We start from the raw sequence: 13,817 nt of genomic DNA, 5'->3' as shown, positions 1-13,817 counted from the left end.
ATATATATATATATATATATATATATATCTCTTAAATCACCAGATGTTCCAAGTGTTTTTTCACTTGAGTTAGCAAGCTAGTGATGGTCTTACACCAGAATGTACTGTTGAGACAGTGTATCATTTGTGTGAAATGTCTTATACTGAATAACTTGCCTGTGTTTTATCTGTATTATTAAAAACAGTGAATCACAACTGAACATTGTGCACAGCTTTTTTTCTGAAGAAGATCAGATGCTTCCTCTCTTGCAGGAGCCTTCAGTACACTGACAGTTATAATACTGTACAACCCCCTTGAGAAGCAGCGAGAGGGATAAAAGAGGCCAGTTGAATTATGCAGGAGGTGAGCTAGTTTTTAATTATTCTGTGTAGCTTCCTTTGGTCTCAGATACAGCTAAGGGGAACATCTATTTTCTAGGGCTGACTAATCCTTCCCTATTTTTAATTTGAATTAAAAGGCGGCAATGAAGTCCAACTATTAAATGAGTCCCTGCGGTATTATACAAGAACATAAATCTAGGGCGCTTATAGAGAAAGACAGGCCTCTGAACTGAAATACACAAACTCTGAAGGACTACATGACATTCAGCAGCTAACAGAAGAGACAAAGCTTATTATTATTATTATTATTATTATTATTATTATTATAGTCTGAATTATTCTACCCTGATCTCCACATTCAGATATAAAAAAAACATTATGAAGCACGTCCTTCATCTGCCGTAAAGCAAGTTATAAATAAAAGCTAGCCAAGGTACCTCCCTATTCATTCAAATCTGAAGCCACGTCACCAGCTCTCTGCTTTCGAATTGTCATATTGTCTCAGGGAAATCAATTTTTCAGGGAAAGACAATTCTCCATGTGCGTGCAGTGTGGGGCGATTACATCATGTTTCTTAAGAAGAAACCCAGAAATTACAAACTTCTACCCAAAGGGCATTTTATTTCGGTAAACCCTAAAGCATGCTTTTAATCTGTTTTAAAAGACATTTTAAACTGGATTAACATATTAAAAGATGTCTTAACTAGCCCACTCCTCTTAACTGCACCAATATGTTGTGTAGATGCCGTTTTCAATCTTTGCAGAACCTCATTCTCTTCAAAGAAACCTTTTGAAGGCAGATATAAACCAAAAGACCAGCCCACCTATTATTTCACAGTGCGGTCATATCTTACTGTAGATGATTTCTTACCTCAGGCCTTACTGGATCTTCAATGCCAACCACACAGATGCAGGTCAGGTCCGTTACAATGTCATTTTCATTGTCCCAGTCAGGCTCTGGGCTGGCTGGAAAGTCACGGTAACCTATGCAGATGGTTCTGAGACCTTCACAAGCCATGGGCTCAATCACCTTCTTCACCATTTCATCACGGTCCCTGGGCCTGAAGGTGCGAGGATCTCCTACTGCATTCAGAATATGGCTGCATCTGTATAAATTACAACACAGCCCTGTGGTGAGAACCAAGGACAGCAACCCACAGGACTCTGGGTTGGAATTAGCTGGGTTCGAATTTAGGATTTACCTTTACATACGTGTTCCTTTGTCCAAAATACATTCCCATGGGATTCAATAAATAAGGTCATACACTTTTTTTTAGATGCTACAGTGCATGAAAACTATAGAACTGTACAGATTTTTTAAAAACCTTTCATGCATGGCGACCGATAGAATCGTACGGAAGACGCAAATGCATGATGACCTCATATAAAGCAATGAAAATATATATTTTTAGCTTTTTTCAATATTTCATGTATGAAAGGGTTAAAAAATAGAGCTCAAGGTTCAATGGTATACCATTAAAACAGGAAATGCTACACAATGTATATATTCAATACATCACTTAAGCCTTGAAACAGTCTACATGTACAGTATCACTGTGTCTTTTCAGTATTACTGTAATACTATCTAAACATTTTTACCTGTCACAAGAGCAGTTTATATGACAGATTTACCGTCACTAGCTATCTATAGTCAGATTCGACTGCACTCACTTCTTAAGGACTATCTCAGAGGCCCCTTTGCTGTACATTCTGAAGCTCCCATTAGGCAGTTTAGTCACTGTGCTCATTGACTTCCTGACAGAGTTGAATGTGTAGACCTTGTACAGCTTCTCCTCTGGGATTTGATCCCGAATTGGTTGATAATCTCGCTTCAGGTCCAGAATAAACCCAAGAAGACCACATTCAGTCTTGTTCCCCACCTGCCGTGGAAGACCCCCGTCTTTATCAGGGGGCTGCAGAAATAACAGCAAGGAGGGAAAAAAAAAAAGAAAGACATCGATGACATTTTCTCCTAAAGCAGAAGTTAGTAGTTTAACATAATGGCTTGATCATCATTTTTCCTTTTCAACCTTTAAAAACATTTTATATGATGAAAAAAAATCAAGTTTAGTAAATGTTAAAAACAAAAACATGATGTCAGAATACCACAATTTATCAACTGTGTTTGTCACTTGAGCAGCAAGCTTTCTTTGTCCTGGAGTAGAATCTGAAAACTTTCTGCTTGTAACAAAACACTACAGTCTATAGAACAATCATAATCCCAATTAATAACCTGCTTCTGCTGTCAACAACTGACAGCTCTGCCTTGTTCTGCATTATACATCAGAGCAGCATCTGTAAAGATCTCTAGAGTAACTGAGATAACCACAATAAAACTGACAAGTCACATTCTGCAGGCATAACTAGTTCAGAGTCCACACATTCCTGCAGTTTACAGTTTAGCGAAAATAAGGGGATCTGAATGTATCATTAAACATTTAGCACGTTCATCCCAGCTATTTAAGCAACATAAGGTTAATGGCTTTTTCAAAATCAGCAGGGAATTAAAGGCTGACCTTTGTGGTGGTTGTAAAGTATCCTGTGGTTTCTGGTGTTCAGATTGACTCTTTACTAGTATTTCAGATTGCTGACAAGTAAACATCTGTCTCAGCTGTGCCGTGAGACAAAAGTGCAGCCTGACAGTCAATAGACTGGAACCCCAATAATCTAAAATAGTGGGCCAATATCACAAGGGGGCAGTGACAGTCAAGGTTTCTAGCAATTAATAGCAAACCTAAAGTGATTGCATTTGCACCCTTCCAGAACCATGCACAGGACTCTGGGCTCCCATTGGCAAGCAGCATATTTGTCATATTTGCAAGCTGCAATAATGCTGAATGTCCTGAAGTCTTTCTGCAGCTATTTCTCAAACACCCTTTGTACTGTTTGACAGTGTGACTTTACAAAAACGTCCCTTTTTAAATCAGTGACAACAGCAGACGTTTTTTCTTGCTGCCCATTCCATCAAATGGATTGTAGTCTTAATATAAAGCAAGTGGATATTGTTACAGTTTGCAGTATGTCTTCCATATTTCTGTGCAATAATATTACAGCACATTGAATCAACTGCATAGTGTAATTATTTTATTCACCCAATACAAAAAGGGTTATCAAATGTATGAAAATGTTGTGTACCAACTTGAGTGAAGTACAAATTAAGCTTAATGCCCAGCAGGGTGATGCTTGTAATAGATAGTGCTGGTAAGAGCGTGCAGGTCTGTTCTGCTTATTAAAATACAGTAAATGTTAACGCTTCAAAATCAATCCCTCAGATGTCACATGAAAGGATAAATATACCTTTCTGAGATGCAAGCAGTTCAATCTGAAAAACAACCTGTTCTACATCATTATTATTAATGTTATACCTCTTTTTTTCTAGGGCATTGAAAAGAAGACACATTTTCTACAGCCCCAGTGATATACTTCACGGAGTATTCCAACAAGTTCCTTTGATGTTTATTTAAGAATAAACTATTAGATTTTTTGAATACCATTTAAAAAAAAAAAAAAAACGTGTTTGGTTTTACTCAAAATACAAGGTTAATACAACATGTCTTTCATGTGGTATTTAATTAAAACCACCCACTCTCACTACTAAAAATGAGTTGTCATTCTATACAGCTCTTCGGTTTTCTGTGAAGACGTTTAAACCTAATAAAATGCTCCACAAGATGATTACCTGGCTTCCTACAATAACCCAGCCTAATGGGCTTTTTTTTTTTTATCAGTTTCACATTTCTTAATGTTAGAAGTGCCATACATATGCAGCAGGGAATATAAAAAGATTAACTCACATGTAGTGTGAACACTCACGCAAGTGTAGGTGGGCTTTGAATATCTCCTAGCAACAGATTACTGTATTCAACATGCTCCTGGTAGCTAATGATTGGATATCAACATCTGAACATGGTTGCCATTAGCACCATTGCACTGGTACAATTTTTTTCAATGAAGCAGATTTTTAAAAATCTTGTAATTTAATCATTTAGCATTATAGGTTCTTTTTTGAATATGTAAAAGGAAAACTGAAAACATGTTTGGTGTACACAAGACTCTTGTAGATTGTAACCAGGACAAGGTTAGTTCTCCAAGAACAATTGCTATTTTGTTTTGTTTTTTTGGTCCCACTGCTTCACCTCTTGAACACAGATGAGCATAAAAGAACACATTTTAAAATAACAGTAAAACAAAACAACAGTCAAAGTAACAATGAACTATTAGGTTTCTTTCTTTCTTTCTTTCTTTCTTTCTTTCTTTCTTTCTTTCTTTCTTTCTTTCTTTCTTTCTTTCTTTCTTTCTTTCTTTCTTTCTTTCTCCACTAAATCACATTTCTTCTCTCCCTTGGAAGCAGGAAATGCCCTGCTTTTATACACGCCCTTCTAGTCACATGACTTGGATGACCCAAACAGTTTTTTTTGTTTGTTTTTTGTTTTAAATAAACCTATGAAGTATTACAAAAAAATTGGAGACCATACCCTTTCTTTTCACAAATAAGTAAATAATAAATATTCAAATAATTAAATAAGAACAAAAAACAAATGCTTTAAGCCATAAACATTTCACTTCAACCTGGTCATGTGACCACCCATGCCATATCCCCTTACTGCAGCTAAAACAAAAAACACAAGGGTTAAAGTGAAATAGAAAATGCTGTTATGGAATACATACTCGCACTTATGAACTGTAGAGTATGCGAGTGAAAGAACACAAACTGTACCAGTACCAAAATAAAGTTATTTACATAAATAAACCACACAAATAAACACTATTTACATGTAAGGGGGTTTCACCCATCACAAATACATATATATGTGTATGACAGAGGTTTGGATGGTTTACAGGCAGAGCAGCATTGTCTCGAGGAGCATTTTTGATGCACTAACCCACAGGACTTTGAGACATGACGTTACAAAATAACGTAATTTAGCATGGTGAACTTTTATTTTATTTTTTTTATTTAACACAGTGTCAGTTGTATTATCTCAAAAACATAAAGTAAAATATGTCTTTGTTGTGTATTGTAAACAGAATTTGCCTAGAAACAGTCTATTAAAAAAAAAAAAAAAAAAACAAAAAAAAAAAAAAAAAAAAACAACACACCTTTTTTTTTCCCCAAATCGGCACAGTACAGTCAGGCAACAGCTGCTGTCTCCACAGTCCACACGGACTACAGCGAGCCACAGCATATGGTGGTAAGCTAGCTGGCAACTGTATTTCCTTTCCAGTATGGTTATATCACCAATAAACCTCTTTCCCCCAACCGTCCCCACAGAGGGATCAGCATTTTACATTCCTGAAACTGCAGGCCCTTCCAGCCCCACTGTGTCCTCCAAAGGTCATTTCCGCATTAACGCTTTCATTTGTTCTATACACAGAACTCAAAGAATAGTCGCCCACTGAGTACATTTATGAATTACTGACGGCATGACATTACATAAATGATAAAAGAGCCATTTACTTTCAACCAACGAGGGGTGTACAACCTCTGTTGAGACATTTCGGGTAGATTTCACTACATGAAGGCGATGGCGGGGGGTGAGGGGGTAGACTATCCAACCTTTTAAAGTCAATGGATCATATATATATATATATATATATATATATATATATATATATATATATTTATATGATTCTTCTGGCCATATCCTGTACACAACATCACAGTGAGCCTTAGGAGCAAGCAATTACTGTACTGTGTAGGGGGAAAACATGCTTTAAAACATGCTTTTCTACTTTAAATTACTTGTTTTGGTCATATCTGAAAACCTTTTAAAAGTAAAATGGTCCATTACCTACTGTACCTACTTACTAGTAGACTTGAATGTACCTGTGGCAAGATGTATTCAGCACTTGCTTGTATTTATTAGATAAGTACTCTGGAGGGGCTCCCGGGTGGCGCATCCAGTAAAGGCGCTCCTCGCAGGATGTGCCCTATAGCCTGGAGATCGCAGGTTCGAATCCAGGCTATGTCACAGCTGACCGTGACCGAGAGTTCCTAGGGGGCGGCGCACAATTGGCTGAGCGCTGCCCGGGTAGGGAGGGCTTAGGTCGGCAGGGGAATCCACGGCTCACCGCGCATCAGCGACCCCTGTAGCCGATAGGGCGCCTGTGGCTCTGCAGCGGAGCCGCCAGATCTGTGTTGTCCTCCGGCACTATAGGTCTGGTGGCGTTGCTGTGGATCTGCAGTGCGAAAAATGACGGCTTGGAAGGAGCACGTTTCAGAGGACGCGTGTTCCAGCCTCCGTTTCCCGAGTCGGCGGGGGGGTTGCGAGCGGTGAGCCGGGGATACAGATAATAATTGGGCATGCTAAATTGGGGTGAAAACCGGGGTAAAAATAATTGGCGACGACTACATTTATAAAAAAAAAAAAAAAAAGATAAGTCCTCTGGGAATCTTTTAGTGCACTGATAAAAGTTACGTATGATTATGTTATAGTTGCAGCTATAGCTACAGGACGCCTGACCTGTAATAGGGGTTTTGAATATTGTGAGAAGGTGGCAGAAAACAGAAGATAGAAATCAATACTTTGTCTGTTGCAATTCTCTTTTTATAGCAATAACATGCTGTGACAGAAATACAATGATTCTTGGTAGTAAATCTCCCTCACGACCTGTGAGGGCGCTAAGCAGAGAGAACAGAGTTCCCTGGACGGGCTGGCCTGACAGTTCTTTCCTAGGGTTCAAGGGAAGTCGGCCAGCTAGAAAGGGGGCGGAACTCCGTTGCATTAACGCATTGACCTGGAAGGAAAACGATGTGGCAGTCGCAGATTGGAGGGGCGGGTGCACTCGTTTACAAAGGGGTCATGTGTGACGGCATAAAAAGGGACGGAGAAACGCAATCTGTTCCTTCGCTTTGGTTTGTGTTTTGAAACCTGAAAGGACCGTGAGAGACCCAGTGAATTACCCACTGCACTACTGTAAAAAAAAAAACTTGTATCACCCACCACAAGCACTACTGCACGCACCCAGGACTGGAGACCGTGTTGATATATTGTGGGGCAGATATATTGTGTTTATTATTTGGGACTGTGTCACAAAGACGGCCAGAGTGGGTTGCGTCAGACCAGAAAGGAATACACAGACAGAGACGGTGGTGATGATGAGCTGAGTGCAATGGCTGCACTTTTATTAACAAATAAAAGGTTTCAAAACAGCACGAAACAGGACACGGCACTTGCGCCAAAATAAACAGACATACAAAACGACTAACACTAAACAAACGGTGCACGGACAGACAAACACGGTGAGAACAAACACTTATATTTACGCTTTCTATTTACTTTACTTTTACTCCTCTCTCTCTCACCCGTTCTCCTCTTCCGAACACCCAACCCTGACTGAATGAAATGTGCGTCTATATATACTATTGTGCTGGGATTCAATTACTAATTAATTATTCACTTGAATCCCAGCACATGAATTACCCCGTGCCACACATTACATTTAACTAGCACGTGAAGTGATTTGTGCCCTCCTCGTGCCTAAATACAAATCTACACTTTTTAAATACACGTGAAACACAGACCCGTTTATATCCCGTGTACCAATCTATACACCAACATTAACATACGCACCATACATACAACACATAACACACAAAATACACACAGGGGCGGGCACTTTGCCACAGACTGCAACCCTGTTGTTATTTACTCTGTGCAATACGCAATCAGTACGTTTACATGACAAAGCGTTTTCCGAAAACGAATGTTTTCGGAAAACTGAATCAGAAAACCGATTTTCTTAAAACGTCACTTTTCTGCGTTTACATTATTAACGATAGAAAGTCTAATTATAATTCAACTGTATACATGGATTTAAGTTTTCGGAAAATGCAGCATATTTTCACATGTAAAGTACTGTAGTAGCCTAAGTACGATTTGAACAGACCGGACATTTCTGCGATAGAACGGAGACCAATCCAATATAGTGCTTTATCAAAGTGTCAGGTCTTAAATTCAAAGATTACTATCCTATACCTCTATTCAGATTCCCCACAAAGGTCAAAGTTTGCACATGTGCAGTATGCTATCGGAATAAGTTTTCCGAATAGTGCGTTTACATGATATACATTTGGTTAGTTTTCGGAATTGAATCGGACATTTCTAGGTGCTGTTTTCCGAAAACTGACTTTCGGAATATTCCGATACTTTTTCCGAAAACTGTGTTTACATGACTTTTGATATCGGAATTAGTTTTCGGAAAACTAAGTTTTCCAAAAAATATCGGAATTCTTATGCTCATGTAAAGGTACTGATTGTTATGTATTGCCTGGGGATTATTGTTTGGTCGCCAGAGCTGGATATAAAAACAACAATAAAACCTTTTCCAAACTGGATTATAAACATCTCTGTCTGCTTCATCACTGCATCACGCCTGCACCTGTATCCACTCAGCCACTTTGCCACACATGCCTCTATATACTGTCAATTATCTAGCATTTTTCTCTATCTGGACCCAGAAGTACTTTAATGAAATGCAATAGTGGTTAATAAGAAATCAGTTACCGCTGACTGAAAGTAGGACAAGAAAATATGTCTATGTTGTTTCAACCTTTACCATCATAACAGAGCATGCAACACTCATTAAGGAATGAAAAACTTTCTAATTACTTACATTTCTTGTACATCTTATATTTGATCTGGCAGTAAGGATTTTCAATCCTACTGATTTACCAATTACATTCTCTTTAAAGAACTAGTCACCTCTACAAGATAAAGACTGTCTTTACAACCCAAAGACAATTGAAGGCTACTTGTTTTCCCTTGTTTAATTAATAATGTTTAATTTGTTTAAATGTACAGAGATGTCGACATAATATTGCCCATTGGGAGTTCTGTTGAAGCGTATATGTCCATATTATATGGTTACTTAAGGCCAGTGGTTAAAGTGGAAATCTGAAACGGGGGGGGGGGGGTAGCGGTACCAAACCCACTAGGTCATTCCTCTTAGAAAAAAAAAAAAATGTTATTAAGTATATTAGAGAAGAAAGTCTTTCTGAAAGTGTTGATATTTGCAGAGTAATCTAGGAATCCATCCTTTTCTATTTTTTATATAAGATAGGGAGATTTGATGGTGGTCTATTACTTGCACTCACTTTCAATTATTCTGTAACATGGTTTCAGCTCCTTCTGGCCCTAGGGGGCTCTCCTTAGCGATTTTCTTCGATGGGGGGGGAGGGGCTTAAATACTGTATGTTGTGTAACATGTTTAAATGCTCTATTACGAGTCAGATCATTTTGGTTGGTGAGTATCAAGGGTGCAGTCTTCTCCCCTTCCCATCTGTCATAACAAGAGTCAACATTTGCCTGGGTCTGCCTCAGAGATACCTATGAATGATTTAGAAAGCAAGCATGACACCGCCATTTGAACTGCCCTTGCTGGCTTGCAACTGATCAAAAGTTCCAGAGACCAGATGGCAGAGGGAACCTGAGACAGGGATCAAAAGGAGTCACTTCTGAGCTTGCAGTAGTTGCTGTGTATCTGTCCTACATTCAGCAGCATGCATTGCTAATGGATTGTATTTCTGATACTGTTTTTAACATAGCTGGTAATGTGGAGACGATATATGCACACACAGGGGCAGATGTACTAACGTGTTGCAAACCATTTGCAAACGAGTCGGAAGTCTAGGGTGAAATGCGCTAAACATGTGCAATGCTGTTTGTGACTTTTTTAGGGAATGTTTTGCGGCAGCAGTTTTTCTTTGCATAAATATTATAATGCGATATACTAAATTGCAATTTAATTAATTTAACACTTACAATTGAATTAATTTATTAAGGACTTTTGCAAGCACATTTTAAATAGTCGCAATTGATGCTGGCATTTCCCAGTCCGCTTTTTTGTCGTGTATTGCCAGTTGTGCCCAATGCATTTTTGAGGCGAACACCCAAATACCTATTTTTCCCTAAAAGCAGGGTGTACATACAAGCCTTGAAAACACATTTCTGGTTTATCCAACATGTTGGGAGCAGTACACGGCACACATGTGCCGCTAACCCCTCTGGAAAGGGAAAGTAGAATGTAATACTCAGAGAAAAGTATATTAGAACTTGCTCTTAGGTCATGAAATTACAAGACCAGGCAAGTATTGATCTGTTTTTAAGGTGAATGTCCAAATGTCTTATACAGTTAGCTTAGGCTGATATTCAGGGGAAGGATTATTGAATGATTGCTCTCTCTCTCTAGGATTACTGAATAACTGCCCATTAGATCATTCCTATATAAATCTCAGGTAAACTCACCTGGGCGTTGCCGTCGCAATCCCAGTTGTATTTCTACCCTCCACCTCCCCAACTTCCACCTGAATGCAGGCAGTCCCCTTGATGGGGTGGGGGGGACGTGTCGCGGTGGCTTTCATCTCTCCTTAACAGGTGGGACCAGCAGCCAAATAGTACATAATCTCCTCTCACCATACCCATACAAGCAGTCATGATCCCGACATTGAATAGCAACAGTTAATTGGATGGACGTTTAAAGGTTAGACCCAAGGAGAAGTTGAATGAAAAAAATAATGGCAACTATGTCATACTTATATTTCGCATTTGTCTATTTCTAGAAATGGACTAATGGAAATTTTTCGCATTATATACACAACATAACTCGATAGAAAAGACAGCAATGGTTCTTAGGACATAGCCTTTAATAGCCGAGACAAGCAGGTTTCAGTCGTGTGAGTCATTTCCAAGATACAGTCCTCATTACCACGACTAATCACAAACCAGAACTCATGCATGAGTTTTTCACCATGACCTAGATTCTAACACCCTCAAGAGTTTGTGCTAAGGAATAAGTTATAACAATTGAAGAATGTTTTTTTCTCTTATGTAAAAACATTTACGATTTGTATTCCAGTCTTCGTCATAATTCATTATATTCTGAATCCTGCATTTACTTTATTGCAGTGTATTAAATCTAGATTCCAGTTGAGTGGGAAAACATTGTCAGTAACACAGAAAATCCTCGTCTACATGATCACTGTATGGCAATCAGTATCAGGTCACTGAAGAGGAGCCTCACTGAACCTGACCTTTATGTAGGATTAAATCAAACTGCTATAATGCATGCATTTAATTTAATTACAGAAATGTCTCACAGCTGAGGCGGTCGGGGAAGTTTCATCTTTTAATCCACAATTGTGGGTTAATGTATAATCCAGACTGATTTTATGTGATCTAAACTCCAGTCACAAAATGACTGAAATGACATCACATGTAATAAATGACCTGTCTCTATGTGTGGCGCTTTTCCTAATTTTATTATTATTATTATTATTATTATTATTATTATTATTATTATTATTATTATTATTTTTAGATTTAGGATTAATATCCGCAGCCTCCTCAAGACTCACCTGTTTAGACTGCACTTGAAGCACTCTTGATACAGCCCTCCTACTATGTCCTGGACTTGCCTGACCGCAGCACCACGTTACTGGATCCACAGCTGAAGCACTATCCTGGCACTATTGCACAACTACTATGTCACTGTAGATTCAATCGTTGCAATCCTAACTTGTTGCAACTTATTTCATATTGTATTTTAGTAGTACAATTTGCACTTACTGTAAACTATACTGTTTTTAAATATCGATTTTGCATTGTAACCCTGTATTGCCCTGAAACACCTGTAAGTCACCTGGATAAAGGCATCTGCCAAATAATAATTTAAAAAACAAGCTCTGAGTTGCATATTTGTGAGAATGTATTGTCTGTCATTGTGGACAGTTTGCCCTGTGTGCTCTTTTGTATACATAAACAACTATCAGTCACATACTGCGATAAGCAACAACTAGAGGAAACGCAGACACACCAGCATTAAAACTGGGTATGTTACACGTCGTGACTTTACAGAGTTACATATGTTTCACAGAATGGAAACTTAGCAGCCGAGTCAAGCACTGAGATGTTCACTCCACCACATTGTGAGCTACTATACAGTATATAAAGGTATACATGTTTAGGGTGAAAATCATACATGAACTAAGCCAAGACTTCACAGAACACAAATATGAAGTCCAGTCTCATAATCTTTAGTAACTATGATGTACTTTTTTGCTATGTGAGATATTAAGGTTTTGGTACCCTGCAAACAACGTTGGGGACTGTTTTACACTAGTAGTTATTCTGTGGTGTCACATTGTAGCTAGCATGCTTGCAAATGGATCTTCAGAAGCCCTTGTGCCAGCAATGAAAAGCCAATTTTTGAAGGAAATGTCAAATAACAGATTTAGAGAACAATGCAATGTAATTCTGTCAACAGCAGATGCTTATCCTCGTCAAGAGATTTACAATAAAATCAAATTCCACTTTCTCCAGCCTCCAGTTTTTTTTTCTTTCTTTTTTGCCCATCAGGGTACGATGATTAGGCGATAAATGGCCAGGTGCAATTATGTAATGTGGTTGTGTGACATTTTCTATCAGCGCTGAGAAGTTAAGAAAGCAGCAATGATGCTGCTCAGTCAACGTGAGCGCATGCTGACTGACTTCATCCCACATAATGGAAAATCAAATGAAAATGATATGGATATCAGTGCCATCCCCAGCCTTCCCAGGACAGCGATTACGACAGCATGGGAAACCAAGCATGAAGAGCGGACACAAGGCCTCGTTAGTCTTCTAGGAATCACATTTTTTTTCTTCAATCCCAGTATTTGCAGACGGCTAGAGGTCCCACCAGTTTGGTTCTATCAGGCCCACACATAAACATGTGTATCATTACATCACAATACTGCAGATTTCCATTTAATTTAATGATGTTTATACTGTAAATGAATCTGCAATGCAAACAACGATATAAAGCAAAGTGTTACAATTATTCAATTTTTGAATAATTTCCCCATGGTCTGCTGACTGTATGCTTCCTGCCAAGTTTCATTGTTCTTTGCAACATATTTTCCCAGGCCTAGCCATTAACCTGTCAAAAGGCTTTTTTTATTATTATGCTCTGCCGATTTATTACAAATGCATTTTTAACAAGACATCCAGGGAATCCATGCCAGGGATGCTGGCACTGTTTATGTAGTTATCTGTGAGGTAATTGCCATTTGAATGGTCAGCTTTGCTGTTATTTGTGTTCCCAGAAAGATGAAGGGCTCAAATATAATCTTCTTAGATGCAGAAGGCCAGTTGTGTGTGAGAAAACATGCATTTTAATTCTCATTGTTTTACTAAGCATCTCCCATGCATCAAATATTTGGATAAATAAATACTGTAGTTGTTTTTTCCTCCTTGTACAGTACATGTATTTCTATGTTGCTTGTACAGTATGTCTTCATTATTCCATCCACAGCAATACGTCTAATGTACTGTGTTAACGTGTTTATGTAGCAAACATTTAGTCTGCTTTAGTGGTACAATATGAATTCCAGCATGTGAACCTGCAACAAGATACCTGTACAAACATCCTGCTTGAAGAATGATGTTTTCCCTGAACAAAGATAGCATCACTGAACTTTATCATTCACCCATGGCAATGTTAAGTAGCTCTTTTTC

At 38.5% G+C, this 13,817-nt stretch overlaps 1 protein-coding gene across 14 annotated transcripts in view; it reads right to left on the bottom strand.

Moving 5' to 3' along the window:
• LOC117413594 (plasma membrane calcium-transporting ATPase 2-like) overlaps positions 1-13,817 on the bottom strand; it is a 146,197-nt gene that overhangs the window by 15,404 nt on the left and 116,976 nt on the right. For all 14 annotated transcript variants that reach the window (XM_058999808.1, XM_058999804.1, XM_058999803.1 and 11 more), the window contains 2 exons: positions 1,993-2,234; positions 1,193-1,427 (listed from right to left, as the gene is read on the bottom strand). In XM_058999808.1, coding sequence (XP_058855791.1) covers positions 1,193-1,427; positions 1,993-2,234 — 477 coding nt within the window. The remainder of the gene's footprint in view (positions 1-1,192; positions 1,428-1,992; positions 2,235-13,817) is intronic.

The sequence above is a fragment of the Acipenser ruthenus genome, chromosome 25 (genome assembly GCF_902713425.1).
Source record: "Acipenser ruthenus chromosome 25, fAciRut3.2 maternal haplotype, whole genome shotgun sequence".
Classification (NCBI taxonomy): Eukaryota; Metazoa; Chordata; class Actinopteri; order Acipenseriformes; family Acipenseridae; genus Acipenser; species Acipenser ruthenus.
Note: the sequence above shows the minus strand (reverse complement) of the source record. Positions and strands in the feature narration are given on the sequence as shown.